Source organism: Plutella xylostella, chromosome 11, assembly GCF_932276165.1.
Source record: "Plutella xylostella chromosome 11, ilPluXylo3.1, whole genome shotgun sequence".
In the NCBI taxonomy this organism is placed as follows: Eukaryota; Metazoa; Arthropoda; class Insecta; order Lepidoptera; family Plutellidae; genus Plutella; species Plutella xylostella.
Genome location: NC_063991.1, coordinates 1103926 through 1130309, shown reverse-complemented (window position 1 = coordinate 1130309; position 26384 = coordinate 1103926). Strand labels below are relative to the sequence as shown.

At 41.2% G+C, this 26384-nt stretch overlaps 3 protein-coding genes across 4 annotated transcripts in view; 2 read left to right on the top strand and 1 right to left on the bottom strand.

The window, feature by feature from the left end:
* Positions 1–18073, top strand: part of LOC105390053 (leishmanolysin-like peptidase) — a 97441-nt gene extending 79368 nt beyond the window's left edge. Inside the window, exons 7-19 of the mRNA XM_048624248.1 lie at positions 176–310; positions 2630–2767; positions 3275–3340; positions 3619–3742; positions 4323–4424; positions 4610–4685; positions 4943–5054; positions 11490–11622; positions 13232–13391; positions 14400–14494; positions 14910–14981; positions 15433–15564; positions 17742–18073. Of these exons, the coding sequence (XP_048480205.1) occupies positions 176–310; positions 2630–2767; positions 3275–3340; positions 3619–3742; positions 4323–4424; positions 4610–4685; positions 4943–5054; positions 11490–11622; positions 13232–13391; positions 14400–14494; positions 14910–14981; positions 15433–15564; positions 17742–17894 (1498 nt within the window). The 3' untranslated portion in view covers positions 17895–18073. The remainder of the gene's footprint in view (positions 1–175; positions 311–2629; positions 2768–3274; positions 3341–3618; positions 3743–4322; positions 4425–4609; positions 4686–4942; positions 5055–11489; positions 11623–13231; positions 13392–14399; positions 14495–14909; positions 14982–15432; positions 15565–17741) is intronic.
* Positions 6386–10797, top strand: LOC119690848 (uncharacterized protein K02A2.6). Of its 2 annotated transcripts, none has more exons than XM_048624243.1 (2): positions 6386–7387; positions 10699–10797. In XM_048624243.1, the coding sequence occupies exons 1-2, from the start codon at positions 6540–6542 to the stop codon at positions 10709–10711; spliced, it is 861 nt and encodes a 286-aa protein (XP_048480200.1). In that variant the 5' UTR covers positions 6386–6539; the 3' UTR covers positions 10712–10797. The 2 variants fall into 2 exon arrangements, with proteins under 2 accessions (XP_048480200.1, XP_048480199.1); XM_048624242.1 differs by having other exon boundaries at positions 6386–9875.
* Positions 18074–21400: 3327 nt separating the features above from the next.
* LOC105391112 (PBAN-type neuropeptides) lies at positions 21401–25828 on the bottom strand. The gene is made up of 6 exons (XM_038116621.2): positions 25685–25828; positions 24271–24368; positions 23628–23728; positions 22965–23094; positions 22352–22461; positions 21401–21507 (listed from the first exon to the last, which is right to left on the bottom strand). Exons 1-6 carry the CDS (start codon positions 25766–25768, stop codon positions 21449–21451), a joined length of 582 nt encoding a protein of 193 aa, XP_037972549.1. The 5' UTR covers positions 25769–25828; the 3' UTR covers positions 21401–21448.
* Between the last annotated feature and the right edge of the window lie 556 nt (positions 25829–26384).

The window sequence follows — 26384 nt, the reverse complement described above, 5'->3', positions numbered from 1 at the left end:
ACAACATGGTCCACGATGTTTTCCATCACCGTTACCGTGAGGCCCCATTGGTGTGTGACAGTAAGGGTCATAAACGGTCACGTTACACATATCTCTGTCATGAGAAGCTTACGCTTCCCTGCCATTGCACCTTTATAATACCCCATTCCCTTCCCCCCCCAGCCCCGCCGCTCAGCGACGAAGAAGACTCCACAGGCGTGGAAGACTCAGACTTCGTTCTGTACGTGAGTGCAGTCGAGACGGAGCGGTGCCGGCGCGGGCTAACCGTGGCGTACGCCAGCCACTGCCAGCAGGAGGCCGCTTTAGACAGGTATGTGTCAAAAACCGCATCAAAATCGGTTCAGCCAAAGGCTAGAAAATCGCGCACTGTCATATACTCACAGCGATTTTTGACCGGTATGTGTCAAAACCGCATCAAAATCGGTTCAGCCCAATACCAAATAGTAAGCATCGTCCTATGACAAGATAAAGACACATAAAAACAGCAACCAATACAGGAAACTAAAGAGTCGAATAACCGCATTAAAATCGGTTCAGCCAAACGATACATACTCGTCTTATAAGCAACCGCGCTCAGTTTATCTCCATACGCTACCTGCAATTACCTGAACTTAATATACGCGCCAAAAAATCAGTGCTTCGGGCTGGATATGAACCAGCGACCTATGGATATACAGTCCACAGTAAATAGAACTAGGAGTGCCTAGAAGCAGCGGCGGATAGGTATGTGACATGTCATCATCATGTGGTCACTACAGCAAGCGAGCTACACAACAATCGAGCGAACGAGAGCTGTCATGCAATCGATAAATTTATGTGCTAACGAGATCGACACTAATAAAATTCCATCCGGTATAAGTACGTCCTGCGCACCCTGGACAGTAAAGTACGAACAGCTAATTGAACTGGCTCATCCTATAAACAAACACAAAAGCCAGTCCAGCTCTAATGTGTATTGCCACTGCTAAGCAGATAAGCCTGTAACCGTCCACTGCTGGATATGGGCCTCACCTAAGTAGCGCCACAACACTCCATCCTCGACCTTCCTCATCCAGCCGCTACCGGCCACCAAGTCTAAGGTCGTATTTGCAGTGGGCTGAAAGGCGTCCCACGCTACGTTTGCTTGTTCGTGGTGTCTAGAACCCGGTTGTCTGTTGTTCGGCATATCATGATCGATGTATGACTATTGTTGGTGAGTGAGTCTGTTTAAATGTTACAGCAAATTATTTTCAAACTTACGAAAATTTGCTATGGTATGCTTGCGAAAAACAACTGATGGTATTTAAACGTGTAACATATAAAAGTGACAACCGTGAAAACATATTACGCAAGCTTATTAGTCAACGTAGTTTTACAATCGTCAGTCTTTGTTTTTACAGCAGACTTCAGAATTTACATTTCATGAGGTTTTAACTGAATTTCAATATTGATTCTGAATAATTCATAATAATATTAACGACTGCAAGAATTTTCCTGAACAATTTTACATTATAATTACTGAATTTTAATGAAACTGTTCAGCAATATTAGTAAGTAGTTTATACTCCATCAGAATTATATTAGTCACATTCAATTGATATAAATTAAGTAGTCCTGTAACATTTCAATATTCCTTGAACATCGTCATCAGATTTTATAAAAAGTAGCGTGTAAATATGATTACTCTTCCAGACGTCAACAATCTCATTCTGACAAAAGATGATTAGCCAACACACACACTGCTGCTGACAGGAGCACCTGAAGCACATTCTGATCGGCCCAATCTGATAACCTGATGATGTTCACGATCCTCATTCTATAAGGGAACTACTTTGATGATTTTATAAATAAATAAATGAAATCAAATATGGTTTAACTACAAAGAGCAACTTTTTTGTAGTAATACATATACGTTAATCAAAGCTGACATACTTCACCTACTACACGCGCTGAAATTACGTTTTACACTGTGACAGTTTGACTTCTTAAAGAAGCGAGCCCGTTATTCTTTTGAACTTTAGCCGCACTCGGCACTCTAGACCTAGTCTATGGTGTACCACTTTTATCTTGTCTATGGAGAATCACGCTCTAAGTTGTCTACTCTGTCCCGGCGAGCTGTCCACCAAGTACCGGGACCTGCCGTCGGTGCTGGCCACCGTCAAGCACGAGATCCTGCACGCGCTGACATTGTGTCGCTGACTGTGACAGACTGACAGACAGCCCACACCCACGCACTGTCATATGCAACGCATACCTATATAGAGCGCATAACACCCCTGTCTCATATGCTTCGCATACCTATATAAAGCGCATAACACCCCTGTCTCATATGCTTCGCATACCTATATAGAGCGCATAACACCCCTGTCTCATATGCTTCGCATACCTATATAAAGCGCATAACACCCCTGTCTCATATGCTTCGCATACCTATATAGAGCGCATAACACCCCTTTCTCATATGCTTCGCATACCTATATAGAGCGTGGGACACCCCTTACTTACTATATAAAGCGTGGGACACCCCTTTCTCATATGCTTCGCATAGTTTGACACAGTTCCGTTCGTTCTCTCTCTATGCTCGCTGGTTATCTATCTAGTGTACGGTGTACAGCCTCTCTACACGAGTGTATGTTGTCTACTCGCGCAGGCCGGTGGCGGGGCACGCCAACTTCTGTCCCGGCGAGCTGTCCACCAAGTACCGGGACCTGCCGTCGGTGCTGGCCACCGTCAAGCACGAGATACTGCACGCGCTGGGGTTCAGTATGTCGCTGTTCGCGTTTTACAGGTTTGTTGAGTTTGTGAATTTTTAATAAGTAGAGTCAGACGCTCTTAGCAACGGTTAAAATGTGGAAAATATTTTTTTCATTGACTGACGGTCCTAAATGATTGAAGAATAGTAGGACATAAAGTCAGCTGCTTAAGTTGTTGTATACTTATGTATCTAATCACAACACGGTTTGTTATGGAGGTAGTTTGACAAGGTACAAAAGTGTATCTAAGCTTCTTATGCAGCTGACCGTCAGCTGAAGTCAGTCAAAATATAATTAAAAAATGTTGTTGCTCTAACCAACTTTTGTTTGTGTTGGCACTTCTTTATGTTGCTTAGTTTTGTCGGACTCTATATGCTTAGTAAGACTGGTAAAGTCAGCCTCATAGCTATTAATAAACTTTTAAAGCTTAAGTTTTACTACAAGATAGCTAATGCGCCTAGCAAGCCATAATTAACATTATTGACTCTACTTAGCTACTTAATTTTCGTGATAGTACCGTAACAACCATGTTAATGTTTCAGAGATGAAAATGGTGAACCTTTAACTGAAAGAAGACCTGACACTGGAAACCCACCACTTGATGAAGAGTAAGTTTACTCATAATCGTAACACTCTCTCTTTTTATCTCTTTCTCTCTCACACACACACACACATACTTACAGTCACACAGACACAAACACATTAAGAGAATCTCAAAACATAATTATCTAATGCTAGTGTGGCGACTTCTATCCTCGATACACGTAAGCTTACAAGTCAAGACGACATAGTAGTCCGATACTTACGATACCGATAGGTTAATAATTATCTCCCGTAACCTTCTAACTCTGCTTATGCTAATCATAAAACCACCCTTTCCCCGCAGGCTACAAATACACAAGTGGTCCGACCGAGTAGTGAAGAACATCACCAGAAACAAGTGGATGATCAGGGGCGGGTACGTGGAGAGGAGCTTCAACATGGTGGTCACGCCCAGGGTGGTCAGAGAGGTACGCAGATTAACAATATGCGAATCAGATGGTGTGTCACATACGAAGACAAAACAAAAAACTGAGCATATTTTGTTTACCGTCATATCGTTATTGCACCAATGAATAGCCACAAATCTTTTAACTGCGCTAATTTAAAATTAGAGCTCAGTGGTTGAAGTGGGGGGTTATTTTGCACTGACACTTCATCTACATAGTTTGTATTAAAATATGATATAAAATCGTTGGTATTTGTAGGTGCTTATAATTGAATTGATCTGATTTGCAAATCACGTCGGGTTCACCAATACATATACAGGATGTTTAAAAGGGTATACTTAGCCGAAAGGGGACTCAGGGTCATTCTGAGCAAATTTTATTCTAGGACTAGAAATAAATGGAAAAACTATTCCTCACTTAGATTATCTATCTAAGACTCCTCATAGTAAAATTACATGGCCAAAGTTTCTATGAGAAGCATATTTCTAGTCAACAACGTTGTAAGTCACTTGGACATATTCTTTTACTCACAATTTATTTACTAAATCCTTTTTAGGATCCTTCCCACATTGATTAACATTTAGATTTATATTGATTCCAGGTCCGTCAACACTTCAACTGCTCTGAGCTAGAAGGAGCCGAGTTGGAGGACCAGGGCGGCGACGGAACAGCCCTCACGCACTGGGAGAAACGACTCTTTGAAGTAAGTCCGGACTTCCAAAGAATTAAATTTAAAGCGTTTACACGCTCAGAGCAGAGCGTGCCGCGGCCAGCCTGCTATGGAACTTAATGTAGGTCCAACAAAACGGAATTTATATGCGGTGAAAAGATTAGTCAGTCAGAATACCGTACTTCATTTGTTCATAATTATATGGTTTTATTTTCCAGAACGAAGCCATGACGGGCACCCACACTCAGAACTCCGTGTTCAGTCGACTCACATTCGCACTCATGGAAGACACCGGTGAGTTATCTTTATCGTTACTAATTTACATCAGAACGTATACAGCGCAGAAGGCCTAGCACGGGGCGCATTTAAGACGTGACAAAAGTTTTGCATCGCCCTCAATCACATCGCGCAGTCTCAAGAGCGAGCGCGTCGGGAAATTAATTGCGTCCCGTGCTAGCCCTTATAAAGTGATATTTATTATTTTCTCTAGGCAAAATGATCCGACGACGAATCCTTCCTTTTGAAATGATTGTATTCCGTCATATTCCCAGGCTGGTACAGAGCGGACTACTCGCACGCTACCCCCCTGCACTGGGGCGAGAACCTTGGCTGCCAGTTCGCCATGGCGTCCTGCAAGCAGTGGATCAACACCAACACTGTTAGGTGAGCTTATGTTTATTGTTATAGATATAAGTACCTCTAATTATTGGTTTTTGAACGCACGCGTGAAACTAACCGTAGGGCTAGGTTATGTTCATTGTGATATGATTATAGGTTTTTGAACACACACGGAAAAGTATTTTGACAGTTATTTGCAAGCAGTGGATCAACACCAACACTGTTAGGTGAGCTTACATACTAACATACATAAATATTATACTCACTGAAGGGGTAGTCAGAGGTGACTCGCAAGTGAGCCAACCGGTTTTGTCTGTACCTGTACATTTGTACTCACGTGATAGGTCGCGAGCCGTATCGCCGATTTTGAATGAGCACTTTAGGTGAGGTTTCTGTGATATAATTAATGGTTTTTGAACGCACGCGTAAAAGTATTTTGACAGATATTACACTCAGGTTCATAAGTAGCTTTTGTATCCTGTTAAACTAAGCCACCTAAAAACCATTTTTGGTTTTAAACAAACCAGAGTGGATCAACACTAATACTGTTAGGTGAGGTTTCATCATCATCATCAGCCTATAGCAGTCCACTACTGGACGTAGGCGTATCCCAAAACACGCCACTGGATGTGATCTATAGGGCTAGAGCTAGGTATGTTTATTGTGATATAGTTATTGGGATTTAAACGTACGCGTAAAAGTATAATGGCAGGTTTTACAGTGAGGTTCATATTAGTAATCATTGTGCATTTTTTTTTTCCATCTTACTTCAACTACGAACTACGACCTAAAACTAACCTGTAGTTTTTGTTTACATTTCAAGTAACGAAACGGATGAGAAGTAAGTTGTTTGTGAAGTGTGTGTGTGTGTTAGAAAACTCTTTGTGTGTTTTACATGAAAGCATGAATTTTATGATTTATACATTTTGTTTCTGGCTTTTTACGTGCGTTTCTCATAGTAAGGGAATTTCTCTGAGAGAAGGATGCTTAGTAAAGATTCGGTTTTTTGTAAATTTTTCAAATAACTACCAAGAATACCTGCCATGGTACTATAAATCAACTTTATAGCTACATTTTTAGTTAATTTATGAACGAATTTGCATGATTTTTTTAAGTAGTTTTACATACATATCTAGTACCCCCATAATTTTATCCAATTCATGTTCTTACAAGCGCACCAAACGAAGAGGATTATCCATCGTAAGTCAACACCCTTATACCACCTTAATAACTCCAACTTTCTACAGGGTGTTGTAAAAAGGGTATAGCAAGCCGAAAAAGGGTTACTCAGAAAGTCATTAAAAAAATACATATATTCTTATTTTCGGCTAGGCTAGCGTCTACCTATCGGTATCGTACGCACCAAACGAATTGTCATATTGTGGTATACCTACCTCACGATAGATATATGCGGGCTACCATACTATGAGCAGTCAATAAACGAGCTTCACTGTGGCCGGTTGTTTTACTAGTTACTACCCGATATCTCAGTGTCGACGAGGTGCTAATTAATTTATCCACGCGTTCAAAATGGCGGCGTTTTTAGGAAATTTATCTGTTTTTGATCACAAAGTGCAAGAATGGGAGATATTTTTCAGCCGTTTAGATCAGTTTATCAAACTTAATAAAATAGACAAAGATCTAAAAAGTGCCGTACTGTTAACGCATTTAAGTGATGAGTCATATCGGTTAGTCAGTAACTTGGTACATCCAAAAAACATTCAAGAAGTGCCATATGATGAGCTAGTTAAGGCTCTGGACGATCATTTTAAACCGATAAGGTCAACGTTCGGTGACAAAGCAAAGTTCTATGACGCAATGAAAGGGCACGAAGAAAGTGTCGAAGAATGGGCGGCGCGACTGCGTGGACTGGCGATCCACTGCGGCTTCGGCACAGCCCTGGACACCGTTCTTCGTGATCGGTTCGTGCTCGGATTCCACACCGGGCCGGAGCGAGACCGATTGTTTGAGCAGAACTCGACCGAATTGACCTTCGCAAGGGCGGTGGAGGTGGCGAAGCAGGCTACGAGCGCGCGCGCAGCGCGGGTGGCGGCCGGGAGCTCCCTGGCAGCAGCACCGTCGGTGAAGGAGGAGCCGCTGTACCGCATGAGCGGGGCCCGCGGCGGCGCAGGCCGGGCCGCCGCCGGGCCCGCCCGCCCCGGGAACGAAGAGCGGTGCAAAGTGTGCGGTCTCCGTAATCACAATGCGGAAAAGTGTCGGTATAAAAATCTAAAGTGTCAAAAGTGTGGAAAGAAAGGCCACCTAAAGAAAGTGTGTGTAAAAAAAGAGTGTAGTGTGCATAACCTAGATGTCGATACGGAATGCGACGAGAGCAACCTTCAGGCAATCTGTAAAGAGTGCGAACTATTTCATTTGAGGTATGTCAACTATGACCCAATTCTAGTAAATGTAGACATAAACAAACGAATATTTAAAATGGAACTCGATTCCGGTTCAAGCGTTAGTGTTATATCTGAAAGTTTGTACAACAATTATTTTTCAATGGAATGTTTGGAACCATGTAACTTAAAGATGTGTTTTTATAATGGCCACAAAATCACACCCGTTGGATGTCTAAAACTAAACGTATCTTATAATGGTAAATATTGTCAAATTATATTTTATGTTGTAAAGAATGGTGGGCCACCGCTTGTGGGCCGCGATTTTATGGCCAAGTTTAAAATTTCTTTGTCACAAAACCAAATTAATGTGGATACAAATGATGATATAAAACAGCTGATGAGTGAGTTTGATGACCTGTGGAAAAATGAGTTGGGTTGTTTTAATAAATATGACATACAATTACATTTGAAGGAGAACGCAAGGCCTCGATTTTTTAAACCTCGCACTGTACCGTTTGCCCTAAAAGATAAAGTCGAACAGGAATTACAAAGATTAGGGGAATTAGGTATTTTAATACCGGTTGATCATGCTCAATATGCGACTCCTATTGTTCCTGTACTGAAGGAAAATGGCAAAGTCAAAATTGCGGGCGATTTCTCGGTAACATTAAATCAAGATTTACTTGTTGAAAAATATCCTATGCCTAGAATCGAGGAAGTGTTTGTAAAACTAAGGGGGGGAGAGAAATTTTCAAAAATTGATTTATCTAATGCATATAATCAGTTTAGGATCTCTGAGGAATCGCAAGGTTTAACTACAATTAACACTTCAAAAGGACTTTTTAAATATACAAGGTTGGTCTATGGACTAGCCAACGCGCCGGCCATATTCCAGAAAGCTATGGAAACACTACTCGCGGGGATTGAAGGTGTTAGCATTTGGCTAGACGATATCTGTTGCACCGGTCCCGATAAACAAACACATTTAAGTAGGTTGAGAGAAGTTTTTAGTAGGTTAAAGGACGCAGGATTACGTTTACAAAAAGAAAAGTGTGTGTTGTTCCAAGATAGTGTGACGTACCTTGGTTACGTCATAGATAAGAACGGCCTGCATACTAGCCAGGAGAAGGTGGACGCGATCGTCAACGCGCCGGAGCCGACGGACGTCACGGGGGTGAAGCGGTTTCTCGGGATGGTAAATTACTATAGAAATTTCATTCCGAATGCGTCATCCATACTAGGTCCTCTCCATGAGCTGCTACGCGCGGACGCGGCGTGGGAGTGGGGCCCGAGGCAGCGGCGCGCGGTGCAGCTGGTGCGGCGCGAGCTGGCGTCGGAGCGCGTGCTGGCGCACTTCGACCCGGCGGCGCGGCTCGTGCTGGCCGTGGACGCCGGCCCGCACGGCCTGGGCGCCGTGTTGGCGCAGATAGGCGCCGACGGACAAGAAAGGCCATTGGCATTCGCTTCAAGGTCGTTGGGACAAAGTGAAAAAAATTACAGCCAACTTCAAAAGGAAGCGACGGCCATTATATTTGGAATAAAACACTTCCATCAATATTTGTACGGGCGTAGCGAACCTTTTATCCTCAAAACTGACCATAAACCCTTGCTATCTATATTTAGCAATAAAAACGGTATTTCCGTTACATCAGCTGCTCGATTACAAAGGTACGCATTACTACTGTCGGCCTATAACTACGTAGTGCAGTATATACCGAGCGATAACAATGTTGTTGCCGATTATTTTTCACGCGCCTCATTAAAAGACAGTACAGTCACGTCCGAAAATGATACAGAAAAGCTGTATTTGAACTATGTATGTGCTAACTCTTTGCCAATAACATTTAATGACCTGAAAGCGGCAACTGAAAGTGATGTCACTTTGCAGACAGTAATTAAGTATATGCAGAACGGCTGGCCGCGGAAAATAAGTTGTACTTCGATAGCACCTTATTTCAAATGTAAGACAGACTTACAGTATGAAAATGGGTGTTTATTAAGAGGACATAGGGTTGTAATTCCTTTACAGTACAGGGAAAGAATGTTAGAAGAACTACATTCCGGACATTTGGGTATAACCAAATCAAAACATATGGCTCGAAGCCGAATGTGGTGGCCGGGGCTGGATAGTGACATCGAGCGGTACATAGGTTCGTGCAGTCAGTGCGCGAGCGTCCGCGCCGCGCCGGCCCGCGCCCCCGCGCCCTGGCCGCGCCCCGCCGGGCCCTGGCAACGAATACACCTAGACTACTTGTCTGTAGGGCAAACGGTATATTTGGTGGTCATTGATGCGTTCAGTAAGTGGCTTGAATGTATATGTATGAACAATGGGACATCAACGAGTGCTTTAATATTAAAGTTAAAGAACCTATTTTCTGTTTTCGGGTTGCCAAACTTAATCGTAAGCGATAATGATGTTAAGATTAATTCTGTTGAATTTAGGGACTTTTGTCTTTGTTACGGCATAAAATATTTAACATCACCGGTGTATCACCCTTGTAGTAATGGCCAGGCCGAAAATGCGGTAAGAACATGCAAAAATATGTTAAAGAAAATTATTTTTGATAACTCACAAACTAATAATAATTATAACAATGAGAAATTGACGGATTACCTATTTAGTTATAGAAATTCCATCCATTGTTCAACTGGAGCGACACCTGCTAAATTAATGTTCGGTCGAGATATTAAATGTAAACTGGATTTAATTTTACCTACATGCAGTAGTAATAATACCGGAACCGCCGACCAATTAACAGCAAGTAGATGCTTTACTATCGGCGAGATTGTTTGGGCCCGATGGTTTCATCAAAGAAAGGAACTTTGGTCCTTAGGTATAATAAAAAAGAAATTAGGTAATCGACTGTTTGAAGTTTTTATCACTGATTATGGGGTTATGACTAAAAGACATGTTGACCAGTTGATAAAATATACGGGGCAGTCGTTACAAGATATTTTAGTGGGGAATGATTGCACACCAAGTGATCCATGTGAGGTAGATAGTAGACCATTGTCTCCACCTGCACCGCCACCGTTGCCGCCCGCAGAGGAGGCTGACTCCCGCGAGCGTGGGGAGGTCACCGACCCCGCCCCGGAGGAGGAGGACGAGGAACAGTGGGCAGAGGCGGTTGGAGAAAATGAACAAGTCTTGAGTGAGCGAGCGAATGATGCACCATTAGACCAAGCACCAGCTGAAGTTGCATCTTCAGAGGCGTCATTGGGTCGGTCACTCAGACCTAACAGAAAAGTAGATTATAAGAAATATTTTTAAGGATATTAGTTTAAGTTTAGTTATTTTAGGTTATAAATGTTAGTATCTAATTATGTTACATGTATGTTATTTGCAGAGCTTCGAAATAGTGTTGGAGGAGTGTGGTATACCTACCTCACGATAGATATATGCGGGCTACCATACTATGAGCAGTCAATAAACGAGCTTCACTGTGGCCGGTTGTTTTACTAGTTACTACCCGATATCTCACATATACGTAAAGTGAAGTGGACGCACTTGTGTGAATTTCTATACGAATAATACTGAATGCGATGCGTCGAAAGGTGGACGCTGACCTTAAAGGCCGCCTGACCAACAGAGCGGAGAAGGCTAGCGGAGCGGTGTGCGAGATCACAATCTACCAATGGCATTGCATAAAAACTCCGCTCGTGCATTTTCATTGGTAAATTTTTACCTCCACTAGCCCGCTCCGCTCTGGTAGACAGGCCTTACTACACCCTTTCACCACACCCTGTATAACCCCCTATCACCACCAGGTACTTTGGCCCCCGCAGGGATCGCAAACCCGCCCCCTACTGCAAGCGCATCAAGGGAGACCCGCTCAGGACCGAGTGTTCCCCTATACCATATACCTATTACCTTAAACCTGTCTCTTAGTGAAATTCTAGACCGTAATAATACATATTTGGCTCGAATTGCTCGTTTTTGCAGAACAAAAATTTGATTAATATCAGCCGCTCGGCCCCACAATAGAATTCCGTAAGACATAACACTATGATAATAACTGAAATACACTGGAGTTTTACCTGCGCTATAGCCCGCTCCGCTCTGGTAGACAGCCCCTACACCCTTTCACCACACCCTGTCTCACACTCCTATCACCACCAGGTACTTTGGTCCCCGCAGGGATCGCAACCCCGCCCCCTACTGCAAGCGGATCAAGGGGGACCCCCTCAGGACCGAGTGTTCCCCCGCCCGGGACGCCGTGGTGCTGTGCAACCTGGTGAAGCACGATGTTGTGCTGCCGAAGATCTATCAGGTACTTAGATTAACAATGTAGGGACAAGATGGTGTGCGTGTGTATACAGAGTGTTGCAAAAAGAGTATACTAAGCCGAAACCAGCATGTGCAGCATGTTATATCATTAAATGTTTATTCTACATAGGAAAAAATCACGTGACCAACAAAGTTTCTATGGAAAATGTTTTTTTTTTTCGCGAATTTTCAAATTCTGATTTCAGTTTCAGGCTTAGATATACCATGCTGCACATGTTGGTTTCGGCTTAGTATACCCTTTTTGAAACACCCTGTAGAGCGGTGGTAGCTCAGTCGGGTAAAGTTGTAGTAGCTAAGTAGGGTAGAGCGGTGGTAGCTCAGTCGGGTAAGCGCCCGCTTCTCACCCCAGAGATACGGGTTTGAATCCCGGCGCTGACATGTAGCATCAAGGGAGACCCGCTCAGGACCGAGTGTTCCCCGGCCCGGGACGCCGTGGTGCTGTGCAACCTGGTGAAACACGATGTGGTGCTGCCGAAGATCTATCAGGTACTTAGATTAACAATACAGCGTGTTGCAAAAAGGGTATAATACTAAGCCGAAATCAGCATGTGCAGCATGTTATATCTAAGCACATGCTGGTTTCGGCTTAGTATACCCTTTTTGCAACACCCTGTATACGAACTTCTTCTTCTTTCGTGTCAGTGTGAATACATGTTTTGTTTATAAATATTTGTCCGGACCAAAAAGAAACGACTTTGATAGCATTCTGGTTGGCCTGGAGTGAGTCTTCTCGAGTGGAAGGGCACAGAGGACAGGAGAGTAAATGCTCCATAGTCTGGAGGCCGGTACCACAGTCGCATAGGTTGGCACCAACTGTATAGCCCCACTTGCATAAATTGTCTTTGCAGCAGCCTACCTCTTTTCGCAGCCGATTTATATACGAAGAAGATGGCGCGTCGCGGTTTAGAGCGATGGTAGCTCAGTCGTTTAAGCGCCCGCTTCTTACGCCAGAGATACGTGTTCGAATCCCGGAACGATATGTATATCTATGGTGGACATATTGAACCATTCGGCGAGGTTCTGTACCCAGTGGGTTCTTCTACGGCCAGGTCTTCCCTTGCCCTGTATTTTCCCTTGGCAGTATCATTTTACTATATTTTACTTAATTACATATATGTTATATAGTATTTATGTAGCTATAGTATGTGTGGTTTATTTAGGTAGGTTAGGTAGTAGGTACACCGCCCTAAAATTTTCTTTACTTTTATTTCTTTATGTTTAAGGTTGCCTGCAAGATATCGTTCTTAGCGATAAGGCCGCCTATTGTTCATTGTTCCTAGTTTATAAGTTCTCTTTGTATGTTTTAACTTGTGGTGACCAATAAAGATATATTCTATTCTATTTTATAACCAACTCATCCACAAATTACATAAGTTACATAAACAGACTTAGCGAGTCTAGTTTTGCCTTTGTCTATGGCTATTTTTAGGCGCTACTTGCTGAAATACAGGTTTTTACCTAGTTCGGCAGTGGAGGCTAAACAATAACTTTTATGAGACATCTACTTTGGCCTTAGTATAGTTTAGTTATTAGTAACTGTGTAATGTGTTTTACTTAATAAAGATATATTATTATTATAATCCCTTCCCCAGCACTTCGACTCGCTAGACGGCGTGCCCCCCTCCGAGCTGGGCCACTACGGCGGCTCCGTGTCTCTAGCCGACTACTGCCCCTACCTGCAGCAGTTCACGTGGCGGCACAAGAGCGTGCTGGTGAGAGGCAGCCGCTGCGAGCACCGGCAGAATACGCCCAGTGAGTTGCGAGTAGTGACAATGTTTAACAAGTGTCTACAGGGTGTTGCAAAAAGGGTATACTAAGCCGAAACCTATATGTGCAGCATGGTATATCTAAGCCCGAAACTAAAATCATAATCACAAAATTCGCGAAAAAAATATATCATTTTCCATAGAAACTTTGTTGGTGACTTTTTACTATGGAGAATGATTATTTTTTTCTCGAATTTTGAATTCCTGATTTTAGTTTTGACTTGGTACACTCTTTTTGCAACACCCTGTAGATTGGTATTAGACAGATTTACCATTCAACCGACCTCGTTTTTCTGAAAGCCTAGAGTGCCGAGCGAAGCGAAGCAGAACAAACATAAACGGGATTCCCTAAAGTGTAAAGTGCCGAGCGAAGTGAGGCCATATAAACCAATCCCGCATTCCTAAACCCTTGAGAGCCGAGCGAAAAGAGGCAATAAAAACCTAACCGGCATATCCTAAACCTTAAAGAGCCGAGCGACTCCATATATCTCAACCCAGCATTCCCTAAAGCCTAACGTTATCGGCATTTTCTAAACCTTAATGAGCCGAGCGAAGCGAAGCCATATAAACCAACTCCGCATTCCTAAACCCTTGAGAGCCGAGCGAAGCGAAGCAATACAAACTTAGTCGACATTTTCTAAACCTTAAAGAGCCGAGCGAAGCGGTGCCATTCAAACCGACCCCGTATTTCCTAAAACCTAGAATGCCAAGCGAAGCGTGGCAGCACAAACCTAACTGGGATTCCCTAAAGTGTAAACATCAGCTGAACAGTGTCTTAAATAGAACCATTTTAGAGCGCTAAATATCAGTTGAACATTATCTTAATTGTTTTATACCGTCAACATAGTTACAACACCATTTAACAAGTGTTTATACTAGTGTTTTACAGATACATAAGGTATTTTTTGAGCGCTAAACATCAGTCTTAAGTTTCTTATACCGTCGCCGTCTATCAGGGAACTATGCCCTAACACTCTTAACCCTTAACCCACAGAAGCTGACGTGAACTTCGCGCTGGAGAGCTACGGCGAACACTCGCGCTGCTTCGACCACCACAACCACATGTGGGAGCAGAAGTCGTGCAGACAGGTGAGGGGTTAACACTTTATTATGTATTCAATTGATAAAACCAATTCTCCAAGTCTTAACGAGGTAGTGTTCGTGTTAGTGTTTTGTGTAGTGAGTAATTGCTTTTTATATCACGTCGGGGTCACCAATATATGTAGATCAATTAGTAGGTAAGTAGTTAGTTCCCTTCGTTAAAAAGGCATAATGCTGCTGAAAAGGCTTGGTAGCCTTATGATCGGATCGCTGGTAGTAGAAGCAATGTTTATTTGTATAAGAAGAAAGGTTATTAACATGTAAAAATCTTAATACCGAGATACAGATTCCGGCATAGTGACATCTATTGATACCTACTTGACAAATGAACACCGCAAAGTTTTCAAAAAAATTCAAATCTTCAAGTTCTTAATTTTTATTTGAATATAATATTTGGTTTTAGATAAGAGAATGGCAGCACTGGGGATCCGGCTGTTATAAGTACAAGTGTAAAAAGGGAAGATTGCATATTATAGTAAGTATCTATACCTTCACCATCGCTCAATAGACATACTGTCTGTAAATTATAATAATTCCCTAGAATGAATAGCTTTTAAACAATTAATATCAGGAGTCGAAATATTTGGAGTCGGATAAGCAGTCAACGTCCAAAATACTGTTCGCATTTTGTTAACTGTGAAACCATTTTAAGTTAAACCTGTTGAAAACCATTGCACCAATGAATAAAGCCACAAATCTTCTAACCGAACTAGTTAATTCAAAATTAGAGCTCAGTGGTAGAAGTGGGGTGTTATTAGTCGAAACGTCTCTTTTACACTGACACTACCGGGAACTTATATCACGTTTTATATGCGCCCCGTGCTACCCCTTCTAAGACTCTAAGACCCTACAACTGAATAAAACTACTACAGTATAGGCTACTCTTTATCCCTAAAACCCCACTAATAACCCCTGTCCCCCAACAGGTAGGCAACTACACGTACGAGTGCTCGCACGCGGGGCAAGTCCTTCACGTGCGCGTGCTGAGCGGCGGCTGGCTGCACCGCGGCGGCGTGGTGTGCCCGCCGTGCCGCGAGATCTGCGCCGCCGAGTTCGCGGTGAGTCACCCGACACTCACTTAGAGTGTCTACGCAGAGGCTGGAGGCTTGCTTAGCGCCTAGATTCTAGCGCCTCACCAAGCTTACTAGCTCAGTAGCACCAACGTTCTAAAATCGTCGCATTGCGCGCTTGACGCCTAGCTAGTAGCTTAGCGTACCTATACCAATGCGGTCTTTCACGAAGATTCTAGAACGTTCATTCTACTGAGCTATTCCTCTGGTGATTAGTAGATAATTAAAACACTCTTAGGTGTGTAAAGGGTGTGTTATATGGATGTCAATAAACACAACCATACCGCGATGTAGAATGTTTCACCCCAGCGCCATCTAGTGAGAATCACAGCAAACAAATTCTTTAAACAACTCGCTAGGCGCTAGGTGCTAAACAATCCTCCTACCTGTGCGGACGTAGCCTTACCTTATATACAACCCCTACATGTACATAAGGGTAGTATATAACCGCGGGGCGAGTGCTGAGCGGCGGCTGGCTGCACCGCGGCGGCGTGGTGTGCCCGCCGTGCCGCGAGATCTACGCCGCCGAGTTCGCGGTGAGTCACCCGACACTCACTTGCGCTACGTCAGCTGGTCACCTAGCGAGTGGCTCGGTTAAACGAACACTCTAACGACTAGCTAGCTAGCGAGTTGTATAAAGAATGTGTTTACTGCGATTCTCACTAGATGGCGCTGGTGTGTAAGATTCTACATCGCGGTATGGTTGTGTTTATTGACCACTTTACTAGCTAAGAGTGTTTTAGTGAACTACGAGTCGGCAAAGGAGTAGCTCAGTAAAACGAAGATTCTAGAATGTTTGGATTACTAAGCTACTGTCTTGGTGACTCCCTAGGCGCTAAGCAAACTTTAGCAAACCTCCTTCCTGCATAGTAACAATGCTCAATCAATGGTCAGGTATCTCTGCCCCTTACTGTATGGCAGGTGCCTTTGATTATACAGGATGTTGCAAAAAGGGTATACTAAGCCGAAACCTACATGTGCAGCATGCCATATCTAAGCCCGAAACTGAAATGAGAATTTAAAAATTCGCGAAAAAAAATTTCATTTTCCATAGAAACTTTGTTGGTCACGTGACTGTTTACTATGGAAAATATTATTTTTTTTCGCGAATTTCCAAATTCTGGTTTCAGTTTCGGGCTTAGATATAACATGCTGCACACGTACGTTTCGGCTTAGTATACCAATTTTGCAACATCCTGTATACAACCCCTCTACATCTACATAAGGGTTGTATATAACCGCAGGGCGACTGGCTGCACCGCGACTCACTTAGAGTGACTACGCACAGGCGCCTAGCGAGTAGCGAGTCATCAAGCGAGTGGCTCAGTAAAACGAACGATCTAGAATAGAAAAGTGACGATGACGGTTTAAAAGTGGTTTGTTTTCTACAGGTGATTAGATTTAGGCCCTGTTTCACAATGTCTGGTTAGTGGCTACCTGTGAGATAAAATACATGCTGTCACTGTCTGTTATTACTTTTTTGACAGTGACAGCATGTATTTTATCCGACAGGTAGTCTCTAACCAGACATTGTGAAACAGGCCCTTAATCTGAGAGGTAAAACGTCATAAGTTAACTCTTAGATAATAAAAAAAAAACTATGCCATTTGCCAGAGCGGTGGTAGCTCAGTCGGGTAAGCGCCCGCTTCTCACGCCAGAGATGCGGGTTCGATCCCGGCGCTGACATGTACCAATGAGTTCTTTTAACTTAAGTACAATGTATACCATCGCTCTTACGGTGAAGGAAAACATCGTGAGGAAACCTGCATGTCTAGATCTAGCACATCTAGATATGTGAACCCACCAACCCGCAGTGGACCAGCGTGGTGTGGAAATGGTCCAAGCTTAGGAAGGCAGTTTAGACCTTGGGGATATGCACAAAGGTTCCATTCGAGAGAGCCAGGTGCAGGTACTTACACCCCCACAGAGAATAGAATAGAATAGAATAGAACTATGCCATTAATAGTGTCATATTGCGGCACTTTTATATCAATTTGTATTTTTAAATAAACCATTGAACAGATTTTGACGAAATGCTACTTCTATTTATTTGTCCCGAATATCCACGGAATCCACAGAATAATATTTGAAGGCAAAGCGAAGTTTTTAGTAATAGTAGTAATTATGTATCTTTTGCTAATAAATTCTCTTATTTATCTTTCCAGTCAAGAAATGAATACTGCAAAGGGGGAGAGGAGCCTAAACCGCCCAATTTGTACCCCAACGACATTCTGACTTGCAGCGCGGGCGGCGTGACGCCGGCGGCCATTTTAATTTCGTCCGCCATCTTGTTTTACAGTGTTGCCACACTGTGGTAGTCAAAACTGTCCAGTTCTGGTATCTTAAGCGATGCAGTTTAAGTTCTATTAGTATTCCAAGTGAGATAAGGGCCCCAATGTTGTATTTCATATATTTTTCAGGGTCATGTCATAAAAAATATATGGATACACACCGCACCGCAGCAATGGGCTCTTGCCCTGACATAACATGAAAGCTTGGTAAACTATTTATAGAAAATAGAACCAATTTGGAATCGCTTTAGATCGGCGGTACGGTGACAAAGATTAAGTCAAATTTGTATGTGAATATTATATTATTTGTATGTATAATATTTGTGTTTAAGTGGTGCTCGTATAAAAAATATGAACTACAAAAAGAATGATGTGCTCAATTGTAAATTGTAACAATATTTATTACGCTTGCGGATAAAATCACAAAATTAAATATGGCGGTCGTTCCATAAATGCTAAAAAAGTAAAGTAATCTGAAATTGGGTGACCCAAAGGAAATTCCATGCAACTTTTGTTAACTATGACTTTCGTGTATTTTCAAAATGAAAAATTATTACTCCAATTAACTTTGTTGGCCATGTGTCTTTTTACTATAACAGGGTGTTGCAAAAAGGGTATACTAAGTCGAAACCAGTTTGTGCAGCATGTTATATCTAAACCCGAAACAGAAATCAGAATCATCCTGTATATAGGAAGTAGTTTTTTTTGAACATCCTGTAGACAAAGCTATGAGAAATACAATCGGTTGAACATGACACCGTCCGCCATTTTTATTTTGTTTCATTATAAGCACAGGGAAATATGTATGTCTTATTTATATTTTATGACATTTCTGGCTATGTTAAGTATGTGTAGGTAGGATAGTTAGGTGGACTTACCGTCTGTTTTACAATGTCTGGACATAAAATGACTTTATGATAAGGTCAGTTTAAATTTATTGTGTCTACATTTACAAAAATATCCTTACAGAACTTTCATTTAGTGTTATTATATAAGTAGCCACTAAAAATACTTTTTATATGAAAGCTGAACTTTAAAATTATGCCATTTCCTATGAAACTAAACTGTGAAACATGTTTTTATAAAAAGTGGCGCTTAATACATTTTGCCTAAGTATCTATGTATCCAGACATTGAAAAACATTCTCTTAATTGTCGAGTTTATTAGTTGAAAAAATTATGAATATTTGTTATAATGTCATGTTTTGACATTCTGCTGATCTAAAATAATGGCAGTGGAAAATAGTATTAAAGCTGGATGTTTCTTTAATCATCGTTAGATTTATATACGTAAAAAAGTTGTATCGTACAGAGTCCTACAACCATTAAAATAAGAACTAGGTACCTATTGTAAAATTTTATAAATACATGAATGAGAATAGTGTGAAAGACCAAAATAAATTATTCTAAGAATCTTTTTTTAATACACCAGAATATACAAATGTTACCATAGTAGCCTTCATAAATCTGAGAAACTATTCCATTAAAATTTACTTTAGCTAATAGTAGGTGTCAAAGTTAATTTAAACCTAGTATACCTAATTCTATATAGTTATAAATCCTAGTAAAAAAAATGTTATAATTTTGTCCAATCGGTGTTTATTTTTAAAACAATCAAATTGCGCAATTTCTCCGTTTCGTTTTGTTTAAAATGGCTATAATACACAGAAATACTATTCAACCTAAAGACCACTGACTGTTTAACAGTTTTCATTTTTAATTATACTATAATCAACACTGTCCAATACTTTTTAGTTGTGATATTTGCACTGCCCTCTTATGTACAGTAATGGGCAGATAAACCTGACCCCCTCAGAAGCGTTTGTTACTGTAAGAGGGGGGTCAGATTTTTCTGCACCTGACCGTACGTATACTCGTAATTGTAACTTAATATACTCTCTGTCTTGTTACCAATTTACAAACAGAGAATCATTTATAGTACATGGTGGAATTTTGTGAGTGTTAGTGTGGAAAGCCGTTAAATATACCCGACATACTAAAAAGTATAGCTATAGCATATCTACAGTCCTCGAAATATAATGGGCCCGTATGGACAGCTACACAAATATGCTATTTACTCTTGATTTACTTGATGAAATACATAAAAAGACACATAATCTGGCTTATTATTTAACGGTCGAAAGGAAAAAGAACTTTTGATGCACCAAAAGTTTCTTATTGTTTAGATTTTTTATGATTTTGATTTGACACTAGCTGTCTACCCATACATTTTGTAGCTGTCCAAACGGGCCTCTTAAATTTCGACGACTTTAGTGCTATGATTTACCTAATTTTGTTCGGGTGGACGGTACACTGACTTGTCTTCGGTTTGAACATTGATAAAATTTCACAATTATAGAGGCTCTTGGTAAACTTTTGTACATTTTTATGTAATTATAAGTTAGTGTACAATACTTATTTAATTTCTTATTGTATCACCAGTCATTTAGTATTAAGTTTATGTTCTAAGTGAATCTATTTTATAGCTAACTTATGTTATGATACTATTCGTCCATTTTCTTAAAAGACATAATATTATTAAATTTAAATATGGCTGCTAAAGTATTTATAATTTGGTAAACCTAAGTGACCAAACGTTTTTCTTTAATCTATTGCATTTTATTATTTGCTACTAAGACTGAATTTGTTCAAGTTCTATTGTATTCTTATGTTTATTTGTGATTAAAATTTATTGTAAATAATTAAGTACTAAGTAGCTATCGTATATGAATTAAGTAGGTAGGTAGGTCCGTTTTGAATATTTTTTTTAGGTTTTATAATCATGGTATTTTGTCTATTAGATTTTATTATAATATTAATTCAACACATTCAAAATACTTTAATTCAATTACACAGAATAAAAATTCCAAATACCTATTTAAATAATATATTTTTGACAAAAGTGGCGCTTAATAATTTTTGTCTGCAAACGTCCTTGTAAAGTCATGATCATTAAAAGTTTCATGTTTACTTCTTTAAGTAGGAACTTAATTTAACCTTATTTATTCATTAATAGTTATGTACTGTGCCTACTTCATTAATATACCTACATACTGATTTGTAAAAATAAATAAAAAACCTATATTCTTGATTTGTTTTGTCTTCGTGCGTCTTCATTTACTTAAATCAATAAAACACATTCTATTCTATTCTGAGAGGGGGCGAAGCTCCTGTACGTGGCTCTCTCGAGTGGAACCTTTGTACATATCCCCTTAATTTCAGCTCAGCCAGCCAGGCTGGTCCTGCTTAGCTCCCGAGTAAACTGGAGCAGCAAGCCTGGGTGGGTGTTGCAATAGCAACAACAAACAAAAAATAGCAAAAAAAAAACACATTTTAAACAGTAAATAAAAGTAGTTTCTATAGGTTTGGGATTTACAATAGAAAAAAATAATTCATTTCATTTGTCAATCATATTTAATCCAATATTAAACATATTTTATCAATTATTCCTATATCTATAACAATAATACTAATTTAATTAGGTATCTTCGTCCAAAACATTTTACTATAAAAAAATATTAGGTTTTTTTTTTAAATTTTCAAGTTTGCTTTTAATTTATTAATTCAGTTCAGTTTAAATATTTATGTAGATTTCGTTTTATTGGCGCTCCTAGCCACACGTATGCTGGCTGGGTATAAATCTGTAAAAAATGAAACAATTCATGAGATTTGTGGGAGTGATATAAAATTTGTAAGTCCTAAGGTGGTAAGTATAGATACATTCTTAGATTAACACTATTATTAAAATATCGAACAGTGCAAAAATATCAAGAGTGGACTGAATATGAAGGACCTCTACACTTTACCTGAATGCATAATATCATGTCGGGGTCACCAATATCACAATGGAGAAGAAAACCTAGTGAAACTTTGGCAGTACTATCGAGTAGGCCTTTCAAGTTCTGAACAATTACATTATTGGGGAGAAAAAATGGCGACTGAACCAACCAATTACAACTTTGGAATCGGGCCTACTGGACAATGGTGACATCTGGAATTAGCTTTGCGTTTTCCTCCCCATTATAACAGTGGCTTCATTATTTGCCGTGGGTGGCAGTTATCTCTTGCTGACTACATAAACCTACCGTAAACGAGGTTCCGTCCGAGTCTGGGTGCCTACCTCTATACTTTGTCGGGGTCACCAATATGGAGATACCATGTAAATTGGAGTGTATAAACAATTGACACAGTTGCAGCTAGATATCTCATTTGCGCTACCAACCTCCTGAGACCCAGAGACCTAAAATTTCACAACTTTCAGTTTTCGGCAGCTGTAAACTTAACTTTGTCTGAACCTTGTCGTGGGTCTCCACATTATGTCATCGTATGAGGTCTCTAGGTCGGTAGACCTTACCGTACTTACCATAGACAAGGTTCCGTCCGAGTCTAGGCGAGTATATAATGTATGTCTAATAATATCATGTCGGGGTCACCAATATGGAGATACCATATAAATTGGAGTGTTGTTGTTACCGTACAACTTACCGTAAACGAGGTTCCGTCCGAGTCTGGGCGAGAAGGTCATGCTGCCGCCGCGGCCGAGCCGGGGGGAGAAGTACTGCGCGCGCGCGTCCAGCAGCTCGGGCGTGCGGTATCTGGAAGAGATTGTGGATAAGACCGCTTGTTTTGTAGGTAGGTATAGGGTAAAAAAGTGGAAATGGAAGTTGCATCTATGTGGTGCGGTATCTGGAAGAGATTGTGGGGCGATACGACCGCCTGTTGGGCAATTAAAAAAATAAAGAAAAAAATATAACCTACTTATATAAAAATTCTGGGTGTTTGAATTCAGCTGTTACGGAGGCGTAAAAAATTGGTAATCTGCGTTTTACGTTGGCAAAGACACAGGAAGGCGTAAAAAAGTGGTAAGCTGCGTTTTAGGTAGTCAGATATGAAAGGAAAATAGTGACCATTTTGCAATGAAGTCTTATTGGTGGTATGAAATGCGGGTGGCTCGCTTGCGAGACAACTCTGACTACCCTTTCAGGGATTGCAGTCGTGAGCATATGGATGTAGGTATACGAGTGTTGTGGCGCTCCTTGGGAGAGGCCTATGTCCAGCACAGCAGTGGATGATTATGGCTGACGATGAAGGGTCTTACTCATCAGGCGGCGCGAGCCCCGAGTCCTTGAGCCTCCTACGGCCGAGTCGCGGCGTGAAGTCCACAGACTGCTGCTGGTCCTCATCAGCGTTGCGGCCCAGTTTGGGGGTGAAGATCACCTTCTTTGTCACTGGGGGGGAGAAGGGGAGGTAGAGTATCTGGCTCTGCTGCCGCTGCACGGTTTAATTATTGACGTAGATAAACGACACTATATCTCGTTTCATAAATACGGCGTACCTAATGATTGGTGAAACGCGCTTTAAACAAGTTTATCGACGTCGATAGCAGACCCGTGTAGCGGCAGCAGATATCATAAATTATGTTATGGTCATTAATTTTATTATGTCTAACAAGTATGGTAAAGCTGAGTATCCACTAGAGTAGTGTTTAAATCCAAATGCTGTGCTATGGACATCTATAAAAGTTATTAGACTTCGGGAACTTGGCAAAGATTTTCAGATTCAAAATATACCTAATTGCTTAATAAATAAATTTTACTTATCTCATTTTGCAGTTTTTGCACCGATCTTTTCTTTACATTGTTATTGTTCTTATAAATATTGTTAGGTAAACTATACTAAACTATGTGCAATAAAGTTTCAAATAAATAAACTAAGATAGCAATGGATGACTTTTTTTTCTACAACAATGATAAATCAATACCTTTAGTCTCAGGATCATCAGCCTGAGCCCCATAATACTGGAGTTGGTCGTAGTAGTACTTGAGCGCGTCTGCTGCTTCGAGCATCCTGTATACTGCTTGCCTGTGACGGAGAAAACCTTGTTATGTCCGCAGTAAGGGGGAAATTAAACTAAGGGCCAGTTTTTTCATCCCTAGTTAACTCAACCATTGGTCAAAAATGGCTACCATTAGTTAAAAACCAACAAAAATCGTATGCAGCTGTCATGTTTGACAAGTGACTTGACTAATGGTTAAGGTTGACCACGGATCAAGAAACTCGGCCTTAGAAAAGGTTTTTGTTTTTCCATAGAAACATTGTTGGTCATTTGTAATTTTTACTATTGTGCGCATGTCGCGGCATGGGTCTGTTATCGACACCGATAAACTCGTTTAATGCGTGTTCCTCCAATCACAGTGCCTTATTTATAGCGAAACGCGATGTGATGACCGATGACGTTTATCTTTGTCGATAACGAACCCGTGTAGCATTAGCAGTGGTGTAATTTGAACAGCCTAAACCCATTTCAGCTCAATACACAATTTTTCTAACACCTGTATACCTACCTAACTCACATTTCGACTCACTTACTAAAGACCACTTCCCCAACACCCTGTCCAACTCACCCGTCACCGTCGGGCGCGAGGTGCATGGCTCTTTTCCCGAGGCGCGGCCCGAACCACATGGACGCGCGGTCACGGGCGTCGCGCTGGATGTCCTCGTCCTGGGGACAGTGGAAGTCAAAGTGAAAGTGAAAGTCATGAATGTTTGTAAAGTCTGTTAATCTTAGATACTAGAACCACATGGACGCGCGGTCACGGGCGTCGCGTTGGATGTCCTCGTCCTGGGGACAGTTGAAGTCAAAGTGAAAGTGAAAGTGAAAGTCATGAACATCAGGGGGTCCACGCATACTAAGTGGCGCCTCTATTGGAAATTAACATCAGGGGGTCCAGTACAGGTTTGTCGAAAACTATAAAAGTTTACGTTTTCCGGGGATATTAAGTGGCGCCTCTATTGGAAACTATCATGAAACTTTTGACTGATAATGTATGCAGATGACAGGAGAGAACGTAAACTTTTTCGTTTTCATAAATAGCAAAACCCGTACTAGAGGCCCTTTACTGGGCCGGTCTGTTAAGTAAAGGTACCATTCCGTACATCGCGGCTTATATAACGTCTATCTGCCTATTGAAAAGCGCTTAATCTTAGGCCCGGGTCTCCTATTTACGCCGTAGGTCCCGTCCAGCGTCACGCCGTAGGCCGCGTCACGATGCTCACTATAGACATGTACTGATGCGGTCTCCCTCACACGCTGACGTTGGCGCGTAGACGCCGTAGGTAGGCCGTAGGATCGAAACGTTTACGTCAAAGTCGGACGCCGCATATAGCATAAAATAGGAGACCCAGGCCTTAGATAGGTAAGTACTTACTAAATTGAAAGATTCCAAACGGTTCATCAACAGTGCATTGTCCCGCCAATAGAACTATATGTCAGTGAATCGCGGGACAATCGACTGTTGATAAACCGTTCAGAATCTGTCTATTTAGTATTTGAGATTCAAAAATAGACTTAAGAGCGGAGAAACTGGTCCTGGTTTCGTGGAGTACGGAATGAATCGTATTTTGTTCTACAGTCCCACAGTCCATAATTTATACTGTTTTTTTTTCACACTTGGCATAAGAGGTAAACAATCTTGTGTCGTTTTATTTGAATTTATTAAAAAAGTAGGTTTTAAAACTCCATTGCAATGTTATTGTTTCATTGCATCGCAGATTGCAGATCTCACTAACATCCAAGATGACATCAAACACATCATCACAACCCATCACTTTATCACTGCTGGGGCACAAGTCTCCTTCCAATGAAGGAAGGGTTCAGGCCTAGTCCACCACGCTGGCCTAGTGCGGGTTGCTGGACCCCAACACAAGCACGCTAGTTCTGAGAGAGTTGTCAGGTAAGTGGGCAACCCGACTGTCAGATGTTTTCAAGCTGCCCGAAGACCTCTGACTAGGCATTTACACACTAATTTAAGTAGGTACCTTCAAATCATCAGCAGATGTCATGGAGCACACATTAAAAATGATCATCAAACACACTGCTTTACCAAAAAATAATGACAACATATTGAGAAAAAAACACCCTGTATAAAACCCAAAGTAGTTCTTTCTCTTCGGCGGTAGGTGCTAAACTGTGTTTTAACTATTGTTTTCTCCCGTTTTTATATTGGTGTAAATTGAATCTTTATGTTAATTCAGGGGAAATAGGGCAGAATGGGTCCAACTATCCCTTCAACATAGACTTGCTTAAAAAAGATGCGATGCGTTTTTTTTTTTTACAAGTTACGCACAGCCAGACCCTAAACTAGGCAGAGCTTGTAATATAAGTATGGGACAGCTGATATATCTACACAAATACAAAGATAGATAGATACTTACATATTTATACCTACATATCAACACCTAAGACCCAATATAAGTACCAATATCTATTTTTAATAAACAAATTTCTGCCCCGACCGCGAATGAAACCCGGGACCTTTGGCATAGCAGTCATGGTCACTAACCACTACACCATTCGGCAGTCAAGGACTACCAAAACCTCTATGTCTATTAAAAAAAGATAGATAGATAACTCTTTATTGCACACAAACACAGAAATGACAATAGAATATGCACAACATAGACGGTACAAATGGCGGCCTTATTACTAAGAGTAATTTCTTCCAGACTACCTCGGAGG